We start from the raw sequence: 24,930 nt of genomic DNA, 5'->3' as shown, positions 1-24,930 counted from the left end.
GACTATTGAGCAAGTGAAAACTACCAGCCATTTAATTGCTGCATATCTTTATTTAGTATTAGAGCTTTTTTTTTTTTTTACATATTATGAAGTTCTTTAAAGATTTACTCCACTTAAATTAACCATTAGAAAATAAATCTGAAAAAAGGCTGTAAATAAATACATTTTGCCATCTGTTACTGTAATATGAACAGTAGGTTTATGAAATACATTCAAATGGATGGGGGGGGGGGGAGGTAGCATTTTACTGGGGAAAAAAAACCTCTGAAATAATTTTCCAAATGTGAAAATGCTTCTTTTGAAATAAAAAGTATGGAGTTTTACTGATTATACACTGCATTTTCTATCATTCAAAAGCAGATTGGAACATTTTTTGTCCCACCTTAATATACACTTCCCTTTCTTCATCACTCATGAAAGAAACAAGTCCTGGGTTCTGACTGACCTCACTATAAACATGAGGTTGACCACCAACCATTACTACTGGATCAACTGCCTCCGCCTCCTCCTCTTGTTCTACGTTAATACTTTGTTTACTCTGCACAGGCTTAGCACGTTTCTTTTCTTCATCAGATTCGCTGGTATCACTTCCAGAATCACTTTTGGAAAACTGAGCAACAGCTGGCGCTGATGTAGATTTCATCTCATGAATTAGTAGTGTTCTTATTACTTCGTTATCGCCACTGATGTCCACAGTGTTTGAGTTTTCATCTAAAGTCACTGAATCTTCCACTGAGGAAACAAAATCAATAGGAATTATATAGTTGTTGCCACATTAACAAAAACATATGCACAACAAAACTAATAAATGTTAACGCCGATATAATATAATATAATATGGTCATAGACGTGTAAATAAAATATTGAGGATAGGTGATCTGCAGCCTTATTGAAGCAAAATCTCAAAAATGGGCTACATACACTCCACTGAGGTACTACCACTTTACAATATAGATTTATTAAATGAATATTACTTAAGTGTTTTTTTATCCACTTGACTATTTGCATGGAAGGCTTGAATATGGGGACTATTCTCCCTATTCCCAAAAGGAATTCTGGTTTACAGTAAACTTTGGTAGAATAAAGAAGCTTAGGGGTTCTGACTTTTTATTTATGACTTTACTTATTGTTATAAAAAAGTGGCACTACCAATTAGAATGCAATATAGACAAAAAAAAGATTTCACTAAAAAGTCAAGGCACCAGGTACACATAATACAAACAATTACCCCTGGCTAGGTATAAACAGTAGTGAATAAGTAAACTTGTTTGGGTAGTAGTATTCACAACAAATCCAGATAACTCTAGAATTGAATGTTTAGAAGCACAAGTGATTTAAAGGGTTACTAAACCAAAAAAAAAAATCTTTAACGATTCAGATAAAGCATGCAATTTTAAGCAACTTTCTAATGTACTCCTATTATCAAATTTTCTTTGTTCTCTTGCTGTCTTTATTTAAAAAGCATGAATGTAAAGCTTAGGAGCTGGCCCATTTGTGGTTCAGAATCTGGGTTACGCTTGCTTATTGGTGGTTAAATGTAGCCACCAATAAGCGAGCACTATCCAGGGTGCTGAACCAAAATTGGGAGGCAAAAGACACCCCAACACACCAGGGAAATGAAACCTGAAATGTTCCCTTCATGATTCAGGTACAGTCTGCAATTTTAAACAAATTTCAAATTTACTTTTATTATCTAATTTGCTTAGTTCTCTTGGTATCATTTGTTGAAAAGCATACCTAGGTAGGCTCAGGATCTGGGAGCTAGCTGCTGATTGGTGGCTGCACATATTTGCCTCTTGTCATTGGCTTACCGATGTGTTCTGCTAACTCCCAGTAGTGCACTGCTCCTTCTTCAATAAAGGATACTGAGAGAATAAAGCAAAATCAATAATAAAAAGTAAATTGGAAAGTTGTTTAAATATGAATGCTTTATCTGAATCATAAAAGAACAATTTTGTGTTTCATGTCCCCTTAAATCCCTCCAACTTCTCATGATCCTCAGCCATTTTCTTTTGCCTTCTTGATGAGGAGGTGAAAGTGAATTACAAGATCTACTGATCGTTTGAACGTGGATCCTCTAACTGATCTCAGGCTCTAATCCGCCTTACAGTCACCTGTTGTTTTAAGAGGGCAGACAAGGAGTTTTAACAGTGAAAGGTCTTTTCTGAGTGAAGAAATGTCACAAGCCTCCCAGGTGAAATGTGTCCACTAATCACCTAGTATACAGTGATCAGCTCATTGTGGATGATTGACAGGCCTCACAGGTGAAATGTGTCCACTAATCACCTAGTATACAGTGAGCAGCTCCTTGTGGATGATTGGCAAGCCTCACAGGTGAAATGTGTCCACTAATCACCTAGTATACAGTGAGCAGCTCCTTGTGGATGATTGACAAGCCTCACAGGGGAAATGTGTCCACTAATCACCTAGTATACAGTGAGCAGCTCCTTGTGGATGATTGGCAGGCCTCACAGGTGAAATGTGTCCACTAATCACCTAGTATACAGTGAGCAGCTCCTTGTGGATGATTGACAAGCCTCACAGGTGAAATGTGTCCACTAATCACCTAGTATACAGTGAGCAGCTCCTTGTGGATGATTGACAAGCCTCACAGGTGAAATGTGTCCACTAATCACCTAGTATACATTGAGCAGCTCCTTGTGGATGATTGACAAGCCTCACAGGGGAAATGTGTCCACTAATCACCTAGTATACAGGGAGCAGCTCCTTGTGGATGATTGACAGGCCTCACAGGGGAAATGTGTCCACTAATCACCTAGTATACAGGGAGCAGCTCCTTGTGGATGATTTACAGGCCTCACATGTGAAATGTGTCCACTAATCACCTAGTATACAGTGAGCAGCTCCTTGTGGATGATTGACAGGCCTCCTGGGTTGTGATGCTGTTACTAAGCTTAGATCCTTGGCATCAAGCTTGAACTGCCTAGAATGGGCTCGTCTACTGGAAGCAAGTTGCTGCAGCTGAGGTGAGCGCAGTGGATGGAGGGGCTGAGAGGTAAGTACCTGCACCTTCATAGCCCATCAGCTATTACTATGAACATGTTCAAATAATCTAGGGATATATATTTATACATCATAGAGCTTATACTAGCAGTCTATAGCACTTTAAAAAAAACTTTGTTTTTTGAGGTTACTGTTGCTTTAAATTTAGCGTAGTAGTACGTTCAGAAGTTGCTTCTGAGCTACGCACAAAATGTTTACTCTTCACCTGCACTATTTTCTGCTTGTTACCTTTGGCTTTTTAGCTTTTAGCACTCACCAGTAGTGCAGACGCATTGAGTTACCATTTTAGTGCGCCTTTTAGTGTTGCTTTACTCTGTTATAATCCTTTCCTGTGTTGCAGTAAAAAGGTTCTCAGGACTGCTGGAAGTGGTAAGGCACTTTGATAATCAGAGCTTGGCATTAATTTGAGGTACAAATGTATTTATCCCGTTTTGTGCTGATATTTGCTGTATAAGTCTTTTTACTGTTTTTAGCACTTTTGTCAACAGCACCTTATGTTTATATTGTTTACCTTTGAAGGGTTAATCAGTTTTATATTGTGCCTTTTTTCTGTCGGGGTTAACCATTTCTGTGCTTTTTACTGCTTATGTGTTCCAGTCTACCTCTGATACTTATGATTCTATTTCCTTAAAGGGACATGAAACAAAAACATTATTTTTCATGATTTAGGTAGAACATACAATTTTAAACAACTTTCCAGTTTACTTCTATTATCAAATTTGCTTCATTCTCCTGGTATCATTTGTTGAAGGAGCAGCAATGCACTACTGGTTTCTCACTGGTTGAGCCAATGACAATCAGTATATATATATATATATATATATATATATGCAGCCACCAATCAGCAGCTAGAACCTATGTTCTTTGCTGCTCCTGAGCTTACCTAGATAAACCTTTCAGCAAAGGATAACAAGAGAAAGAAGCAGACTAAATAATAGAAGTAAATTGGAAAGTTGTTTAAAATTGTATGTTCTGTCTAAATCACAAATGTCTAATTATGACTTTACTGCCCCTTTAACCCCTTAATGACAACTGACGTACCAGGTACGTCAGTTGTCTAACCGAGTGCTGGAAGCGATCGCAATCGCTTCCAGCAGCTCTTAGGGTATTGCAGTGATGCCTCGATATGGAAGCATCCTGCAATACACCTTTACAAGCCTCCGATGCAGAGAGAGCCACTCTGTGGCCCTCTCTACACCAGAGCGTCGTTGGTGGGTGGGAGCAAAGCAGGGAGGCGGGTGGGCGGCCTGCAATGGGCCTGTGATCATGTGGAGGGGGCGGGATCGGAGACGGGAGTCCACGGGAGCGTACACGGGGCGGGAGCATGTGGGAAAAATTGAAATAAAAAATTGGGAGAAAAGGGGAGGAATTTTAATTTCTAAAGCAATCGAAGGGTTCTGGGAGGGAGGGAGGGAGGGTGGGGGGGGGATAGCTACACTACAGAAAAGGGCAAAAAATTAAAGCATATTTTTTTTTTTTAATAAAGATGGCGCCCATTAGGCTAGAGGGGGAGGGTTAGAGAACTGTTTGATGGGGGATCCATGAGATTGGGGGCTAAGGGGGGATTCTACACAGCAGCATATGTAAATATGATAAAACAAACAACAACAAAAAACAAACATACCTTTTATTTTAGTACTGGCAGTACTTAAGATGGCGGGAACAATTGTGGGGTGGGGGAGGGAAGAGAGCTGTTTGGGAGGGATCAGGGGGTCTGATGTTTCAGGTGGGAGGCTGATCTCTACACTAAAGCTAAAATTAACCCTGCAAACTCCCTACAAGCTACCTAATTAACCCCTTTACTGCTAGCCATAATACACGTGTGATGCGCAGCGGCATTTAGCGGCCTATTAATTATCAAAAAGCAACGCCAAAGCCATATAAGTCTGCTATTTCTGAATAAAGGGGATCCCAGAGAAGCATTTACAACCATTTGTGCCATAATTGCACAAGCTGTTTGTAAATTTTAGTGAGAAACCTAAAATTTGTGAAAAAGGAAACTTTTTTTTTTTATTTGATTGCATTTGGCGGTGAAATGGTGGCATGAAATATACCAAAATGGGCCTAGATCAATACTTTGGGTTGTCTATTACACTACAGCTAAAATTAACCCTACAAGCTCCCTAATTAACCCCTGAACTGCTGGGCATAATACACGTGTGGTGCACAGCGGCATTTAGCAGCCTTCTAATTATCAAAAAGCAACACCAAAGCCATATATGTGTGCTATTTCTGAAAAAAGGGGATCCCAGAGAAGCATTTACAACCATTTGTGCCATAATTGCACAAGCTGTTTGTAAAAGATTTCAGTAAGAAACCTAAAATTGTGCAAAATGTAAAGATTTTTTTTTTATTTGAACGTATTTGGCAGTGAAATGGTGGCATGAAATATACCAAAATGGGCCTAGATCAATACTTTGGGATGTCTTCTAAAAAAAAATATATACATGTCAATGGATATTCAGGGATTCCTGAAAGATATCAGTGTCCCAATGTAACTAGCGCTAATTTTGAAAAAAAGTGGTTTGGAAATAGCAAAGTCTAGCCTAGATCAATACTTTGGGTTGTTTACTACACTAAAGCTAAAATTACCCCAAAAAGCTCCCTACATGCTCCCTAATTAACCCCTTCACTGCTGGGCATAATACACGTATGTGCGCAGTGGCATTTAGCGGCATTCTAATTACCAAAAAGCAACGCCAAAGCCATATATGTCTGCTATTTCTGAACAAAGGGGATCCCAGATAACAATTTACAACCATTTGTGCCATAATTGCACAAGCTGTTTGTAAATAATTTCAGTGAGAAACCGAAAGTTTGTGAAAAAAATTGTGAAAAAGTGAACAATTTTTTTTTATTTGATCGCATTTGGCGGTGAAATGGTAGCATGAAATATACCAAAATGGGCCTAGATCAATACTTTGGAATGTCTTCTAAAAAATATATACACGTCAATGGATATTCAGAGATTCCTGACAGATATCAGTGTCCCAATGTAACTAGCGCTCATTTTGAAAAAAAGTGGTTTGGAAATAGCAAAGTGCTATTTGTACTTATTGCCCTATAACTTACAAAAAAAGCAAAGAACATGTAAACATTGGGTATTTCTAAACTCAGGACAAAATGTAGAAACTATTTAGCATGGGTGTTTTTTGGTGGTTGCAGATGTGTAACAGATTTTGGGGCTAAAAGTTAGAAAAAGTGTGTGTTTTTTTCATTTTTTCCTCATATTTTATAATTTTTTTATAGTAAATTATAAGATATGATGAAAATAATGGTATCTTTAGAAATTCCATTTAATGGCGAGAAAAACGGTATATAATATGTGCGGGTACAGTAAATGAGTAAGAGGAAAATTACAGCTAAACTCAAACACCACAAAAATGTAAAAATAGCCTTGGTCCCAAACGGACAAGAAAATGGAAAAGTACTGTTGTCATTAAGGGGTTAATGGTGGTTTGGAGCACACTGGTGCAGCTCCAGCCTCGGGTCTATCAGCTCATCACCTAGAAGGGAGATCCTCTGTTACCTTTAAACCCTTCCAGTTTGTGTTTTCTTTGTAAGGATTCTCAGGTGTGTGTCCCTGCTCTGCTTTGTATCTCATGTACTTAGTCTATTGCTTATCCTAAACAGGGCTTTATTGCGCTTCAGAGTGTGCAGGGATTGGCTATTCAGAGTTGTCAGGAAAGTTCATCTGAACTTTTTCCAAAACATAAGGATTATACTAACTCTGCTATTAGTAAAGTTTTACCTTGCTTGCCTCCAGCTGTTAGTGCAGCTGATGAGCCTTTAGCTCAGCAGGGACTTCCCTTAGCAATGGTTACTCTAAGTTACCCACTAATAATAGGGGTGTCTCTAACTCTGAGCATAGTCTCTCTGAGTCTCAGACCCTGCTGTTGCTCTTAAGCAACCTTCCTCTATTTCTAAAACTATTACTAAGGAATGGCAGAAGGCACATATTCCTTTTGTTCTGTCTATCAAATTTAAATTGGTTTCCTCTCCCTTAAAATCGGTTTCCTCTCTGTTAATACAGAGATCTGGGAAACTGTTCCTAAAGTAGACACAGCTATTCCCTTTTTGGCCAGGAGTACCACGATTCCTTTAGAGCAGTGTTCCCAAACTCATTTCCTCAGACCCTTAACAGGCCAGATATTCATTATATCTTAACTAGAGCACAAGTGAAATAATCAGCTGATGGATGAGCTGCTTATTTCCCCTGTGCACTAGGTAAGATGTAATGAATATCTGTCCTGTTAAGGGTCATGAGGACTGGGTTTGGGAAAAACTGCTTAAGAGGCTATTTTCTCTTTTAATGATCCTTTAGATAGCAAACATGAAGATCAATGTAGCCTGTGTCGCTGCTGCCACTGCTCTTTGGTGTGATCATCTCTGGAGGAGATTTAGGATCGTATAAATCTCCTGAGAATATCAAATTACTTTATTTGTGATGCAGTAGTGGAAATGATTAGCATTAGCTTTTTTTTTAGCTAGGAGAGCCTTGCGGCTTAAGTCTTGGACTGCTGATATAGTTTCTAAGTGCAGACTGCTTACTCTCCCTTTTCAGGGTGAAGTTCTGTTTACGCCTGGACTGGATGCTACCATTAAAACCGTCACAGGGGGTAAGGGAGCTTTCTCTTGTAAGGTGTATCCAGTCCACGGATCATCCATTACTTGTGGGATATTCTCCTTCCCAACAGGAAGTTGCAAGAGGATCACCCACAGCAGAGCTGCTATATAGCTCCACCCCTAACTGCCATATCCAGTCATTCTCTTGCAACTCTCGACAAGCATGGAAGTAGTAAGAGAGAAGTGGTGAAACGTAGTTGTTTTTTTCTTCAATCAAAAGTTTGTTATTTTTAAATGGTACCGGAGTTGTACTATTTTTGTCCCAGGCAGAAAATAGAAGAAGAATCTGCCTGTGATTTCTATGATCTTAGCAGGTTGTAACTAAGATCCATTGCTGTTCTCATTCATAACTGAAGAGAGAGGTAACTTCAGCTGGGGAATGGCGTGCAGGTTATCCTGCTATGAGGTATGTGCAGTTAATATTTTTTTCTAGAGATGTAAATGCTAGAAAATGCTGCTGATACCAGATTTATGTAAGGTAAGCCTGAATACAGTGATTTAATAGCGACTGGTATCATGCTTACTGTCAGAGGTAATACTTTTATACATTTTCAATTCCTGTTATATAAAACGTTTGCTGGAAGTGTTTAAACGTTTTTATATATGTTCTGGTGATAAAACTTTATTGGGGCCTAGTTTTTTTCCACATGGCTGGCTAAATTTGCATAGAAACAGTTTTCTTAGGCTTTCCACTGTTTAGACATGAGTGGGAGGGGCCTAATTTAGCGCTTAATTGCGCAGTAACTTTTACAAACTGGGACATCCAGCTTTCCTCAAGGAGTCCCCTGAATGCTCTAGGACATCTCTAAAGGGCTCTTAGGCTTTCCAAAGTCGTTTGTTTGGGAAGGTAGGGCCACAGCAGAGCTGTGGCAGTTTGTTGTGACTTTTAAAAAACGTCTATATCGTTTTTTTGATCCGTTTTTTTTAATTAAGGGGTTAATCATCCATTTGCAAGTGGGTGCAATGCTCTGTTAGCTTATTATACACACTGTAAAAATTTCGTTTGATTTACTGCTTTTTTTCACTGTTTTTCAAATTCTGACCTTTTTTATTTTTCTTAAAGGCACAGCTATTCAAGCACGCAGGGCGCTATGGCTTAAATCATGGTCAGCTGACGTTACTTCAAAGTCTAAGCTGCTTAACATTCCCTTCAAGGGGCAAACCCTATTCGGGCCTGGTTTGAAAGAGATCATTTCTGATATCACTGGAGGAAAAGGTCATGCCCTTCCTCAGGATAGGTCCAAATCAAGGGCCAAACAGACTAATTTTCGTGCCTTTCAAAACTTTAAGGCGAGTGCAGCATCAACGTCCTCTAATGCAAAACAAGAGGGAACTTTTGCCCAGACCGACCTAACCAGACCTGGAACAAAGGTAAGCAGGCCAAAAAGCCTGCTGCTGCCTCTAAGACAGCATGAAGGATCGGCCCCCTATCCAGTAACGGATCTAGTAGGGGGCAGACTTTCGCTCTTCGCCCAGGCTTGGGCAAGAGATGTCCAGGATCCCTGGGCGTTGGAAATTGTATCCCAGGGATATCTTCTGGACTTCAGAGCTTCTCCTCCATAAGGGAGATTTCACCTTTCACAATTATCTGCAAACCAGATAAAGAGAGAGGCATTCTTACACTGTGTTCAAGACCTCCTAGTTATGGGAGTGATCCATCCAGTTCCAAAGGAGGAACAGGGACAGGGATTTTACTCAAATCTGTTTGTGGTTCCCAAAAAAGAGGGAACCTTCAGACCAATTTTAGATCTCAAGATCCTAAACAAATTCCTCAGAGTCCAATCATTCAAGATGGAGACTATTCGTACCATCCTACCTATGATCCAGGAGGGTCAATACATGACTACTGTGGATTTAAAGGATGCTAATCTTCACATTCCGATACACAAAGACCATCATCGGTTTCTCAGGTTTGCCTTCCTAGACAGGCATTACCAGTTTGTAGCTCTTCCCTTGGGTTAGCTACAGCCCCAAGAATCTTTACGAAGGTTCTGGGGTCACTTCTGGCGGTCCTAAGACCGCGGGGCATAGCAGTGGCCCCTTATTTAGACGACATCCTGATACAGGCGTCAAATTTCCAAATTGCCAAGTCTCATACGGACATAGTTCTGGCATTTCTGAGGTCGCATGGGTGGAAGGTGAACAAAGAAAAGAGTTCTCTATCCCGTCTCACAAAAGTCTCCTTTCTGGGGACTCTAATAGATTCTGTAGAAATGAGGATTTACCTGACAGAGACCAGGTTATCAAAACTTCTAAATTCCTGCCGTGTTCTTTATTCCACTTCTCGCCCTTCGGTGGCTCAGTGTATGGAAGTAATCGACTTAATGGTAGCGGCAATGGACATAGTGCCGTTTGCACGTCTACATCTCAGACCGCTGCAACTCTGCATGCTCAGTCAGTGGAATAGGGATTACACAGATTTGTCCCATCTACTAAATCTGGATCAAGAGACCAGGGATTCTCTTCTCTGGTGGCTATCTCGGGTCCATCTTTCCAAAGGTATGACCTTTCGCAGGCCAGATTGGACAATTGTAACGACAGATGCCAGCCTTCTAGGCTGGGGGGCAGTCTGGAACTCCCTGAAGGCTCAGGGATTGTGGACTCAGGAGGAGACACTCCTTCCAATAAACATTCTGGAACTAAGAGCGATATTCAATGCTCTTCAGGCTTGGCCTCAGCTAGCGACAATGAGGTTTATCAGATTTCAGTCGGACAACATCACGACTGTGGCTTACATCAACCATCAAGGAGGAACAAGGAGTTCCCTAGCGATGTTAGAAGTCTCAAAGATAATTCGCTGGGCAGAGATTCACTCTTGCCACCTATCAGCTATCCATATCCCAGGTGTTGAGAACTGGGAGGCGGATTTTCTAAGTCATCAGACTTTTCATCCGGAGGAGTGGGAACTCCATCCGGAGGTGTTTGCACAATCGATTCATCGTTGGGGCAAACCAGAACTGGATCTCATGGCGTCTCGCCAGAACGCCAAACTTCCTTGATACGGATCGAGGTCCAGGGATCCCAAGGCGAAGCTGATAGATGCTCTAGCAGCACCTTGGTCTTTCAACCTGGCTTATGTGTTTCCACCGTTTCCTCTGCTCCCTCGTCTGATTTCCAAAATCAAGCAGGAGAGAGCATTGGTGATCTTGATAGCGCCTGCGTGGCCACGCAGGACTTGGTATGCAGATCTGGTGGACATGTCATCCTTTCCACCATGGACTCTGCCGCTGAGACAGGACCTTCTACTTCAGGGTCCTTTCAACCATTCAAATCTAATTTCTCTGAGACTGACTGCCTGGAGATTGAACGCTTGATTTTATCAAAGCGTGGCTTCTCCGAGTCAGTCATTGATACCTTAATTCAGGCACGAGGAAAATCTATCATAAGATATGGCGTAGATATCTTTATTGGTGTGAATCCAAGGGTTACTCATGGAGTAAAGTCAGGATTCCCAGGATATTATCTTTTCTCCAAGAAGGATTGGAAAAAGGATTGTCAGCTAGTTCCTTAAAGGGACAGATTTCTGCTCTGTCTATTCTTTTGCACAAGCGTCTGGCGGATGTTCCAGACGTCCAGGCATTTTGTCAGGCTTTAGTTAGAATCAAGCCTGTGTTTAAACCTGTTGCTCCGCCATGGAGTTTAAATTTGGTTCTTAAAGTTCTTCATTCCATAGATATCAAACTTTTATCTTGGAAAGTTCTATTTCTTTCATGTAATTAGCAAGAGTCCATGAGCTAGTGACGTATGGGATATACATTCCTACCAGGAGGGGCAAAGTTTCCCAAACCTCAAAATGCCTATAAATACACCCCTCACCACACCCACAATTCAGTTTTACAAACTTTGCCTCCTATGGAGGTGGTGAAGTAAGTTTATGCTAGATTCTACGTTGATATGCGCTCCGCAGCAAGTTGGAGCCCGGTTTTCCTCTCAGCGTGCAGTGAATGTCAGAGGGATCCTCAGGCGGAGGCAGTGGATGCATTATCACTTCCTTGGAAGTATCATCCTGCCTATATCTTTCCGCCTCTAGTTCTTCTTCCAAGAGTAATCTCCAAGATTCTGAAGGAATGCTCGTTTGTTCTGCTGGTAGCTCCGGCATGGCCTCACAGGTTTTGGTATGCGGATCTTGTCCGGATGGCCTCTTGCCAACCGTGGACTCTTCCGTTAAGACCAGACCTTCTGTCGCAAGGTCCTTTTTTCCATCAGGATCTGAAATCCTTAAATTTAAAGGTATGGAGATTGAACGCTTGATTCTTGGTCAAAGAGGTTTCTCTGACTCTGTGATTAATACTATGTTACAGGCGCGTAAATCTGTATCTAGAGAGATATATTATAGAGTCTGGAAGACCTATATTTCTTGGTGTCTTTCTCATCATTTTTCTTGGCATTCTTTTAGAATACCGAGAATTTTACAGTTTCTTCAGGATGGTTTAGATAAGGGTTTGTCCGCAAGTTCCTTGAAAGGTCAAATCTCTGCTCTTTCTGTTCTTTTTCACAGAAAGATTGCTATTCTTCCTGATATTCATTGTTTTGTTCAAGCTTTGGTTCGTATAAAACCTGTCATTAAGTCAATTTCTCCTCCTTGGAGTTTGAATTTGGTTCTGGGGGCTCTTCAAGCTCCTCCGTTTGAACCTATGCATTCATTGGACATTAAATTACTTTCTTGGAAAGTTTTGTTCCTTTTGGCAATCTCTTCTGCCAGAAGAGTTTCTGAATTATCTGCTCTTTCTTGTGAGTCTCCTTTTCTGATTTTTCATCAGGATAAGGCGGTGTTGCGAACTTCTTTTGAATTTTTACCTAAAGTTGTGAATTCCAACAACATTAGTAGAGAAATTGTGGTTCCTTCATTATGTCCTAATCCTAAGAATTCTAAGGAGAAATCGTTGCATTCTTTGGATGTTGTTAGAGCTTTGAAATATTATGTTGAAGCTACTAAGTCTTTCCGAAAGACTTCTAGTTTATTTGTTATCTTTTCCGGTTCTAGAAAAGGCCAGAAAGCTTCTGCCATTTCTTTGGCATCTTGGTTGAAATCTTTAATTCATCTTGCCTATGTTGAGTCGGGTAAAACTCCGCCTCAGAGGATCACAGCTCATTCTACTAGGTCAGTTTCTACTTCCTGGGCGTTTAGGAATGAAGCTTCGATTGATCAGATTTGCAAAGCAGCAACTTGGTCCTCTTTGCATACTTTTACTAAATTCTACCATTTTGATGTATTTTCTTCTTCTGAAGCAGTTTTTGGTAGAAAAGTACTTCAGGCAGCGGTTTCAGTTTGAATCTTCTGCTTATGTTTTTCATTAAACTTTATTTTGGGTGTGGATTATTTTCAGCAGGAATTGGCTGTCTTTATTTTATCCCTCCCTCTCTAGTGACTCTTGTGTGGAAAGATCCACATCTTGGGTAGTCATTATCCCATACGTCACTAGCTCATGGACTCTTGCTAATTACATAAAAGAAAACATAATTTATGTAAGAACTTACCTGATAAATTCATTTCTTTCATATTAGCAAGAGTCCATGAGGCCCGCCCTTTTTTTGTGGTGGTTATGATTTTTGTATAAAGCACAATTATTCCAATTCCTTATTTTATATGCTTTCGCACTTTTTTATCACCCCACTTCTTGGCTATTCGTTAAACTGAATTGTGGGTGTGGTGAGGGGTGTATTTATAGGCATTTTGAGGTTTGGGAAACTTTGCCCCTCCTGGTAGGAATGTATATCCCATACGTCACTAGCTCATGGACTCTTGCTAATATGAAAGAAATGAATTTATCAGGTAAGTTCTTACATAAATTATGTTTTTTGGTAGCTATTTCCTCGGCTCGTAGAGTTTCCGAGTTATCTGCCTTACAATGTGATTCCCCTTATCTGATCTTCCATGCAGATAAGGTAGTTTTGCGTACCAAACCTGGGTTTTTACCTAAGGTGGTATCTAGTAAGAATATCAATCAGGAGATTGTTGTTCCGTCGTGTCCTAATCCTTCTTCAAAGAAGGAACGTCTATTACACAATCTTGACGTGGTTCATGCTTTAAAGTATTATTTACAAGCTACTAAAGATTTTCGTCAAACATCTGCTTTGTTTGTTGTCTACTCTGGACAGAGGAAAGGCCAAAAGGCTTCGGCAACTTCTCTTTCGCTTTGGCTAAGAAGTATAATACGCTTAGCTTATGAGACTGCTGGCCAGCAGCCTCCTGAAAGGATTACAGCTCATTCTACTAGAGCTGTGGCTTCCACATGGGCCTTTAAAAATGAGGCTTCTGTTGAACAGATTTGCAAGGCGGCGACTTGGTCTTCGCTTCATACTTTTTCAAAATTCTATAAATTTGATACTTTTGCTTCTTCGGAGGCTATTTTTGGGAGAAAGGTTTTACAGGCAGTGGTACCTGCCTTGTCCCTCCCTTCATCCGTGTACTTTAGCTTTGGTATTAGTATCCCACAAGTAATGGATGATCCGTGGACTGGATACACCTTACAAGAGAAAACCATAATTTATGCTTACCTGATAAATTTATTTCTCTTGTGGTGTATCCAGTCCACGGCCCGCCCTGTCATTTTAAGGCAGGTATTTTTTAACTGTAAACTACAGTCACCACTGCACCCTATGGTTTCTCCTTTCTCTTGCTTGTCTTCGGTCGAATGACTGGATATGGCAGTTAGGGGAGGAGCTATATAGCAGCTCTGCTGTGGGTGATCCTGTTGGGAAGGAGAATATCCCACAAGTAATGGATGATCCGTGGACTGGATACACCACAAGAGAAATAAATTTATCAGGTAAGCATAAATTATGTTTTTCTGCCCCAGGATAAGAAATTAAAGGGTAAGCTTAGATCTGTTGGGCGATTTTGTTCCTTTAGACAATCTAAGGCTCTGATTCCCCATCTGCCAAGAGTTCTGGCTATTCCAAATCTTCTTCTTGGTAAAAAAATAAACAGTCCAACAAGTATTCCGCAGCCCCCAAGACTGCATGAAGGTATGGCCCCCATAAAAGATCAGACTCTGGTGGGGAGCAGAGTGAGTCTTTTTTGAGGGGCTTGGGAGAGTTCTGTTCAGGATCCCTGAGTATTGCAAAACATTTTTCATTCAAGGCCTCCTCGGGGAAGATTATTTCTGTCTTGAGTGCCTCAAGATCATTTAAAGGCCCAACCTTTTTTGGCTTGTATGAGAGATCTGGAATGAATGGGAGTGATTTCTTGAGTTCTAATTCCATAATTAGACCAGGGGTTTTATTCAAATCTCTAGTACCAAAGAAAGAGGGTAATTTTTGGCCTGTTTTGGAATTCTTGAAATTCCTATTTTCAAGATGGAGACACACTTTACTTCCTTTAGTGCAGAAAGGTCTATGTCCACCAGAGACTTAAAATATGATTATTTCCCTATTCACAGGGATCATTTCATGTTCCTGAAATTTGCTTTCTATACAAATACCATTTGTTCGTGACTGTCCCTTTTGGCTTGGAAATGAGTGGAGCGCATATTACAGGGACATAAAACAAGTTGGGATAGAGACAAAATATAATAATATGTACTTTTAATTACTTTACCTGCAAATTTATACTGCAGTGCCTTGCCATTAACCCTTTCATTTAAGTTTCCGAATTGTAAAGCTCTAACTCTCCCCACACATTTCCTTCTATGGCTGTATCTATATCTATATTGATGTTTTGGTAGAAGGCAAAAGTGCACAGGGATTATCTGCTGGAGCATGACTAGAAGCTGTGAACTTAGTTGAAATACAATGCCTGTGTCTAAACACTGATAAGGGGGGTGGAGCACAGTGTTTCAGACAGCATGACTAAGTAAATATTTTTGCTTATTTTTGAAAATTATTTTAAAATACTTACCAGCAATTTTTAAACAATTTTTTTCTGCAAACTATTTTTAATTAATTAGCCCTTTTAGGATATGCACAGATCTCAACCTGTTTTATGGCACTATAAAGCTCCCACTTGAGCGTTAATTGCACTAGAAGTAAGCTTTTTCTTTTATGTAATTGGCAAGAGTCCATGAGTTGGTGACGTATGGGATATACAATCCTACCAGGAGGGGCAAAGTTTCCCAAACCTCAAAATGCCAATAAATACACCCCTCACCACACCCACAATTCAGTTTTACAAACTTTGCCTCCTATGGAGGTGGTGAAGTAAGTTTGTGTTTGATTTTCTTCTGTGATATGCACTTCTCAGCATTTTGAAGCCCGATTCCTCTCAGAGTACAGTGTTTGTCAGAGGGATGTGAAGGGAGTATCACCTATTGATTCTATGGTTTTCCTCACGGGAAATCTTTTCAAAGGTTCTCTGTTATCAGACGTAGAGATTCATCTCCTACCTCCCTTTTCAGAACGACGATATACTCTCATATACCATTACCTCTACTGATACGGTTTCAGTACTTGTTTGGCTATCTGCTATATGTGGATGGGTGTCTTTTGGTAAGTATGTTTTCATTACTTAAGACACTGTCAGCTATGGTTTGGCACTTTATGTATTAATATAAAGTTTTAAATATATGTATTGTACTTATATTTGCCATGAGTCAGGTTTATGTATATTTCCTTTTTACAAATAATCAGTTTCAAATTTGGGAAACATATTTAGGAAGTTATTTTTTCTTACCTGGGGTATAGTCTTTTTTTTTTTTTAAATTGACTGCTTTTTCATAAATTTTCGTGGGCAAAATTAGGCTTGCGAGGCCGCAAAATGCTGATATTTATTGCGTCATTCTTGGCACAAGGTATGTTTGGTTATGAAATTCGTTTGACGCCAGGTTTCCTTGCACAAGGTTGCGTCTGCCATGATGCGAGTTGCGTCATTTCCGGATGTTGCTAGCGCCAAAAAATTTCATTTTGCGTTGTGCGTCATACTTGGTGCCAAATTAATTATTTAAACCCCACTTCCTATATGCCTCTTGCCACTTTTTATGCTCAGAGGGCTATGCTGTTTGCATTTTTTTCCCATTCCTGAAACTGCCATATAAGGAAATTGATAATTTTGCTTTATATGTTGTTTTTTTTCTCTTACATTTGCAAGATATCTCAATCTGATCCTGTCTCAGAAACCACTGTTGGAACCCTGCTGCATGATAACAGTTCTACTAAAGCTAAGTGTATCTGGTGTAATTAGCGGAGATTATATCTCCAGCTGTAGTGTGTAACAGTTGTCATGATAAGTTTTTACATGTAGAGAAAGTATCCATCAATACTAGTACAATGCCTGTTGTTCCTTCAACATCTAATGTACATGATATCCCTGTGAAGATAAAATATTTTATTGCTGATGCGATTGAGAAGGCTTTGTCTGCTATTCCGCCTTCTAAAGCGTAAAAAGGTATTTTAAAACTTCTCATAAAGTTGATGAAATTTCAAATGACAGACAACATACTGAATTATCCTCCTCTGATGAGGATCTATCTGGTTCACAAGATCCTACCTCAGATATTGACATTGACAAATCTACTTATCTCTTTAAGATGAAGTATATTTGTTCCTTGTTAAAAGAGGTGTTGATTACTTTGGATATTGAGGAAACTAGTCCTCTTGATACTAAAACTAGTAAATGGGTTAAATTCTGTTTATCAACCTCCTGTGGGTACTCCAGAGGTTTTTCCAGTTCCTGATGCTATTTCTGATATGATTTCAAAGGAATGGAATAGGTCTCGTACTTCTTTTATTCCTTCTTCTAGGTTTAAAAAGTTGTATCCTTTGCCAGCAGTTAGTTTGGAGTTTGGGGGGAAAATCCCCAAAGTTGATGGGGCTATTTCTACTCTTGCCAAACGTACTACTATTCCTATGGAAGATAATACTTCTTTTAAGGACCATTTAGATAGGAAACATGAATCTTATCTAAGGAAAGCTTATTTATTTTCTGGCTACATTCTTAGGCCTGCTATATCCATGGCTGATGTTGCAGCTGCATCAAATTTTTGGTTGGAAAGCTTAGCGCAACAGGAAACAGATCCTGATTTGTATAGCATTGTTCGCTTGCTTCAACATGCTAATCATTTTATCTGTGATGCTATTTTTGATCAATATCGATGTTAAATCTATGTCTATAGCTATTTTAGCAGGAAGAGCTTTGTGGCTTAAATATTGGAATGCTGACATGGTATCTAAGTCTAGATTACTATCGCTTTCTTTCCAAGATAACAATTTATTTGGTTCTGAGTTGGATTCAATTATTTCAACTGTCACTGGGGGGAAGGGAATTTTCTTTACCTCAGGATAAAAGATCTAAGCTTCTAATCGTTTTCGTTCTTTTCGACAGAATAAGGAAAAGAAAGCCAATCCTTCCTCCAAAAGAATCTGGTTCCAATTGGAAACCTTCAAGTTGGAATAAATCCAAGCCTTTTAAGAAACCAAAGCCAGCCCCCAAGTCCGCATGAAGGTGCGGCCCTCATTCCAGCTCAGCTCGTGGGGGGAAAATTAAAATTTTTCCAAAACATTTGGGCAGATTCTGTCCAAAATTCAGAGTATTGTCTCTCAAGGGTATCGAATAGGTTTCAGAGTAAGACCTCCTGTGAGAAGATTTTTTCTTTCACATGTCACAGCAAATCCAGTGAAGGCTCAGGCTTTTCTGAAGTGTGTTTCAGATCCAGAGCTTTCAGGGGTAATCAAACCAGTTCCGTTTCAGGAACAGGGTCTGGGGTTTTATTCAAATCTATTCATTGTCCCAAAAAAAGAAAATTAATTCAGGCCAGTTCTGGATTTGAAAATTTTGAATCGTTTTGTAAGAGTGCCAACTTTCAAAATGGTGAGTATAAGGACTATTCTGCATTTTGTTCTGCAAGGTCACTATATGTCCATGATAGACTTACAGGATGCATATCTTCATATTCCGATTCATCCAGACCACTATCGGTTTCTGAGATTCTCTTTTCTAGACAAGCATTACCAATTTGTCGTTTTTCCATTTGGCCTAGCGACAGCTCTAAGAATTTTTTCAAAGGTTCTCAGTGCCCTACTCTCTGTAATCAGAGAACAGGGTATTGCAGTGTTTCCTTATTTGGATGATATCTTGCTACTATCTCAGTCTTTACATTCTGCTGAATCTCACACGAATCAACTAGTGTTTCTTCAAAGACATGGTTGGAGGATCAATTTACCAAAAAGTTCCTTGATTCCTCAGACAAGGGTCACCTTTTTTGGTTTCCAGATAAATTCAGTGTCCATGGCTCTGTCTCTGACAAGACACACTCAGCAGGAATGTAAGTATAGGAGCCGGCCCATTTTTTGTTGAGTACTTGGGTAGCGCTTTCTGATTGGTCTCTAAATGTAGCCACCAATCAGTAAGCGTTACCTAGGTGTTGAACCAAAAATGGTCCGGCTTCTAAGCTTACCTTAAAATAAAGATACCAAGAGAACGAAGAAAAATTGATAATAGGAGTAAATTAGAAAATTGCTTAAAATTGCATGCTCTATCTGAATCATGAAAGTTTAATTTTGACTAGACTGTCCCTTTATATTCATCTTTTAGACTTATCGTTTGCATGCTAACCCGACACTGTGTTAGACCCACAACGCTAAATTCGAAGGTAATTATAAATATTTTCCGTTCCAATGTACCTCACATAGAAGAAAATGTTCTTTTTATTTTAATATATATATATATATATATTGTAAAATATATATATATATATATATGAATATATATACACAGGTATATATATATATATATATATATATATATATATATATATATACACATACATACATACATACATACATACATACATACATACATACATACATACACACACACACACACACACACACACACACACACACACACATACATATGCACATATATATATATATACATACATACACACACCCATACACATATTTAGACTAACTTTAGTGTGCCACCTGTAGCCTAGCCCATAGTGTTTACAAATTGTATTTTTCATTTTAATTAAACTATAATTTTAAGTTTCATGTCCCTTTAATATAAGCTGTTGAGTGTGTGAGTTTTACTTCAGACATAGCTACATGCAGTAGTACCACAGACAGCCATTTATTATTATTATTATTAGAAAGAACACAAATTTAATTTAATGATGTTTCATTGTGTAAAGGAAGCAGTGAAAGCCAGAAATGTTCTTCACCAACCAACAATTAGAACATCTTAGACCATTTTATTAAATTGTATGCACCATATTATTTATAACTACTCACCTTTGATGTTATTGGTTTCTTCTACAGGGGCTCCTTGTATAGTACTCTCTTTCATCCATATTGGTTGCTCCTTAGGCTTCTTATCCTTAACTTTTTTCTTAAGATCAGAGTCTCGGACATTAATAGTCACATTTTGAACATACATATTGCCTGCAGTCTTATTGGCCCATTTTCCATGATTTCCTTGCAGATCAAATACTAGTGACCCAGAGCTCGATTCATGGCTAAAATAATTTGATTTTAAAATTATAGACAGTCAATTACAGAACAAGTAATTAACACAATATTTATCTGTCCTTACTTATGTTATAATATAATTAAGCAATCATAACCTTTTCACATGCTTTCATGAGCTGGGCCTCCACTAGAAATGTTGGGGCCCCATACTAAAACCATTAATAGGCCCCCCTGTTAATTTTTGGGTCTGGTAAGTGTGTGCCAACACAAACACAGAAATACAAACAGAGACAATCACACCGACACACACACACACACACAATAACACAAATACATACACCCACAGAGAGACATTAACACAGACACACATTAATAAATACACACACTAACACAGACACTCAGAAACAAAGACACACACACACAGACAATAATGCATACACACACACAGACACACATTAATAAATACACACACTAACACAGACACTCAGAAACAAAGACACACACACACAGACAATAATGCATACACACACACATAGACACAGACACACACAGAGACACTAACACATTTCCTTTCCTTAATTTTTAATCACAAAATGTAAAAGAAAAGATATGCAAGCAATCGTATAACCTTATCTTGTGGGACAGAACTACAGAGCAACACTGACATGAACAGCTGCTGTCAATTTAAGAAAAATAGATTCCCACTTACCTTTTCATTGGTCTAAGCAGACATTGGTCTAAGCAGTCTGCACATCAGGCTGAGGCACTTACAAACTGCTAACTGATGTGCAGGTAAAGGCTGCATGGGCACCTTCTAAATGGCACATGTGATGCTATATGTAAATATATATATATATATATATATTACATATAATCTCCAATAGCTCCTATATTAATCTGGTCCCTGGCTCTGCTTCCTGCTGCCATTTAAAAAAAAAGGAAAGAAAATTGACCCCCGATACTTTAAGAAACAAGTAGGCCAAACACATTGCCTAACTTAGCGTAGCCCAGACACCCTCCCCCCTTCAACGTAGAAAGACAGTACAACAGGATGCTGGCTAGGGGGGTTGTGTTAGGTAACCGCTGCTCTGGGTCCGGGGTACTCCTGCCCTGTGCTCTGACACAATAACAAAACAAAAAAAAAACAACAACAAAAAAAGTGTTCCAGTCAGACTCCAGAAAAGTTACTGATTAGCGCAGCCTGGGGCCTCCTGCCCTGCATTCTGAATTAGAGCACTCTACCACACCACAAGAAAAAGTAAAAATAAAAAAGTGTCTCACACTCCAGGGAAAAAAGTAACTGAGTTAGAATGGCCCACAGACCGCCCGTAACCCCTTGACACAGGGCTTCTGAAGCCAGTCACCCTTTTCACCCCCTGATGGTGGCCTTGTTCAAGAGTATTACTCTTTTCCAGGAATAACCAAACCAGTCTTTTGTGTGTTTCAAATTTTAATTATTAATCCTTTCATTATTAGCATAGTTCTTAAACATTAAAACCAAAATTTTTCTTTCATGATTCAGATAAAGAATACAATTTTTAAAAAAGTTTCCAGTTTATGTTTATTATCAAATTTGCTTCATTATGTTATTCTTTGTTGAAAAGATATCTAGATAGGTAGTGTGCACATGCTTGAAAAACTAAATGACAGGAAATAGTGCTGCCATCTAGTGCTCTAATGTATAACATTGTTGAAAACTGATGCCATATAGTAATGCTTTTCAACAAAGGCTAACAAGAAAACAAAGATAATTTGATAAAAAAAAGAACATTGGATAGCTGTTTAAAATTTTATGTTCTATCTGAATCATGATTTTTAGGTTTTATGTACCTTTAATTAAAAGTTATAACCATAAGTTATAAAAAGTAATAACCCCCCCCCACCACCACCATATATGGTACATAGAACCAATTTCCCCACATTGTGTGTTTATTAGTTTCAAGAGAGTCTTATAATAGATTGAATATTTAGCAGAGAGTGGTTGTGGCAGCTCTCTATTCCATGATTTAGTGTAGGAGCGGCGTGTATGCTGTGCAGGCGCAAGAAGGAGAGCATAAGTCAAGGGTTGTCTAATAATTGTAAAAAAGTAACATATTAGCTCAAAAGGGGTAAGAGGTCTAGTGTATTGACTTCTCAATTTTTCAAGACTTATTATTATAGACTTATTAAATATTATTAGGTTGGAGGTACTTAAGCCATGATTGTAAAGAGGAACGAGACAGGGATGCCCTTTATCACCACTGATTTTTAATCTGTCTGTAGAACCACTGGTAATACTATTAAGACAACAGCTAACAGGTATTCAAGTGGGTGGTCAGAAGTTCACTCTTTCATTATATGCTGATGATCTCCTAATTTACTTAAGTAATCTGGGTGACTCGTTACCCAAATTGCTAATGGAGATACATCTATTTGGCGCTATCTCGGGTTACAGAATTAACCTGGGGAAGTCTGAACTACTGTGGTTAAATAAATCCTTGAAACTTATGATAAAACACCCATTTAAAGAGGTCAATCAAATAAAATAGTTAGAAATAACATTAACCAGGAATCCGCAAGATTGATACAAATTAAATTGTGTTAATTTTTTTAGAGAATGTAAAAGGAAAATGGAGGATTGGGAAAATTTACCAATCGTTTTGACCGCACGTGTTACATTGTTCAAAACTATCTTGGTTTCCCAAACTACTATATTTATTGCAAAATATCCCGATTTTTCTAAAGAGATCTAGATTTAATCAACTTTGTTCAAAATTTATTTGGAATAGGAAGAACCATGGATTGCACTAAAAACTGATGCGATCCACCGAAGTTGGAGGATTAGCTCTCCCTAATATTAAATATTGTAATCTAATGGCATTGCTAAAAATTGCAATAGACTTGATTACGGAACAGGAATATGTCTCATTCCTACAATGTGAGACCAAACTGATTGCCCCTTATGATTTAAAAGCTATTCTACACTGTTCCAAGACTAAACTGCCAAATAATGTTGGTAATTTCCTTTCTATTAAAAATATAGTCATAGCCTGGCAAAAATACTGTATGGAAATAAACAATCTATTTTGTACTGAATTCTTAACAATCTTAGGAAATCCTGAGTTTTCCCCAAGAACTTCATACGTGATCTTTAAACATTGAAAGAGTAAGTGCTTAATAAATATTAAACAATTATTAACACCAGACCGGATGGTTAACTCCTTCCAAAATATTGCAACTCAATTTTAACTACACAAAAATGATTTTTTTTTGCTTTTTTTACAAGTAAGACATTTTATTAACGATCTTAAAAGGCAGTATAATCCAGACTGGTCAACAGGAATACTAGGTAGCAGGAATAAATTATACCAGTCTGGGAACCACTCTCTCTCTTGTTTGTATAAACTAATCAACACATATTTGAACACAAAACAAATAGAAGAAATAAAAGTTAAGTGGCATAAGGATGTTCCTAATATCAATGATAAAAGGGATACAGGAAAGTTTTAAACTTAGGTCCCAACTACTTGGTACAAATCAAAGGAGCTACATAACGGCAAATTCCTTGAATAAATGGTATAAAGTGAATCAAGTATGTCCTAAATGTAGCTCAAGAATAGCAGACCTGGTCCACTATTTCTGGTCCTGTCCTAAAGTATTACAATTATGGGCACAAATCAATTACTGCCTTAAGGAAATACTTTTAATAGAAACAGAGATCCATGTACTCCAAGTAGTCTTTCTAGTTACGTTCTCAGATTAGTACAGAAATAATGAACTAGTCAATACTATTATGCTAACAACACAGAATCTTATTCTTAAAAATTGGAAGTCTTCTAGACTTCCAAACTTTATTGAGCTTAAAAAAATTCTGGTATCACATTGTATGATGGAACAATATTCTTTACAGCATAAAGCAAAAATACCCAGCTAAGAAGATTTTTTTTAATTAATGGATACCAGTTATTAATGGGATAGTAAACCCAAAGATTTTCTTTTATGATTCTGATAGAGCATACAATTTCAAACAACTTTCCAATTTACTTCCATTATCAAATTTGCTTCATTCTTATGTTATCCTTTGCTGAAAAAACAGAATTATACTACTGGCAGCAAGCTAAATACATCTAGTCAATCACAAGATATAAATTTGTGCAGGCACCAATTAGCAGCAGCTCCCACTGGTGTATGATATGTGCGTATTCTTTTTCAACAAGAGATACTAAGAGAACAAAAGCACATTTGAAAATAGAAGTGAATTTAAAAGTGTCTTAAAATTACATGCTCTATATGAATCAGGCAAGTTTAATTTTGACTTTCCTATCCCTTTAAATCATTACCGGAAAACGTACACGCTCAGTTAGTAAGATCCTTTAACAAAACTGAATTTGTACTTCAAAACATTAATGCAGGCCACTTCCCAAACATTTGGTTAGAAGCATGAGCCCTTTGTTTTTTGTTGTTGTTTTTTTCCCCCTGCTTGCCCCCTCCCTCCCCTGGACAAAGGCAAATGTAAAACTCATTATTTATTTGATTCAGTGAATATAGATACAAAATTATGCAAAGAAGAATTATGTTAGAAGGAATTTTATTTTCTGATGTATTATGATGTAACAAGTTAATTCTTGGATGTATAAGGGTAACTTGACATATACTCATTCTTGGTAATTTTTTTGTTGTTGTCTGTTTCTTATTGCTCTATGTACGGAAACAGAATAAAAAGATTTTTTTTTTTTTTAAAAAAGAGCGTTTCATAGGGCACCTAAAAAAGCAAACGTCTGTTCTTTGTTAACAAGATTCCCAAGTATTTCAATGCTGAGGTGATGATAGAGAAGGGGGTCAAGTCTCTCAGACCATCCATACCTTTACATTTAGGTGTAAAATCTCAGATTTTGCAAGATTTACAGAGAAATTAAGACACTCATCCAATTTAATTTTGTTCAGCTTGCACTGCAA

At 38.4% G+C, this 24,930-nt stretch overlaps 1 protein-coding gene across 1 annotated transcript in view; it reads right to left on the bottom strand.

The window, feature by feature from the left end:
- Positions 1-346: 346 nt before the first annotated feature.
- Positions 347-24,930, bottom strand: part of LOC128648210 (general transcription factor IIE subunit 1-like) — a 70,261-nt gene continuing 45,677 nt past the window's right edge. Inside the window, exons 3-4 of the mRNA XM_053700853.1 lie at positions 19,819-20,042; positions 347-732 (exon numbers count right to left, since the gene is read on the bottom strand). Coding sequence (XP_053556828.1) covers positions 347-732; positions 19,819-20,042 — 610 coding nt within the window. The remainder of the gene's footprint in view (positions 733-19,818; positions 20,043-24,930) is intronic.

Source organism: Bombina bombina, chromosome 2 (assembly GCF_027579735.1).
Source record: "Bombina bombina isolate aBomBom1 chromosome 2, aBomBom1.pri, whole genome shotgun sequence".
NCBI classification, from domain to species: Eukaryota; Metazoa; Chordata; class Amphibia; order Anura; family Bombinatoridae; genus Bombina; species Bombina bombina.
Note: the sequence above shows the minus strand (reverse complement) of the source record. Positions and strands in the feature narration are given on the sequence as shown.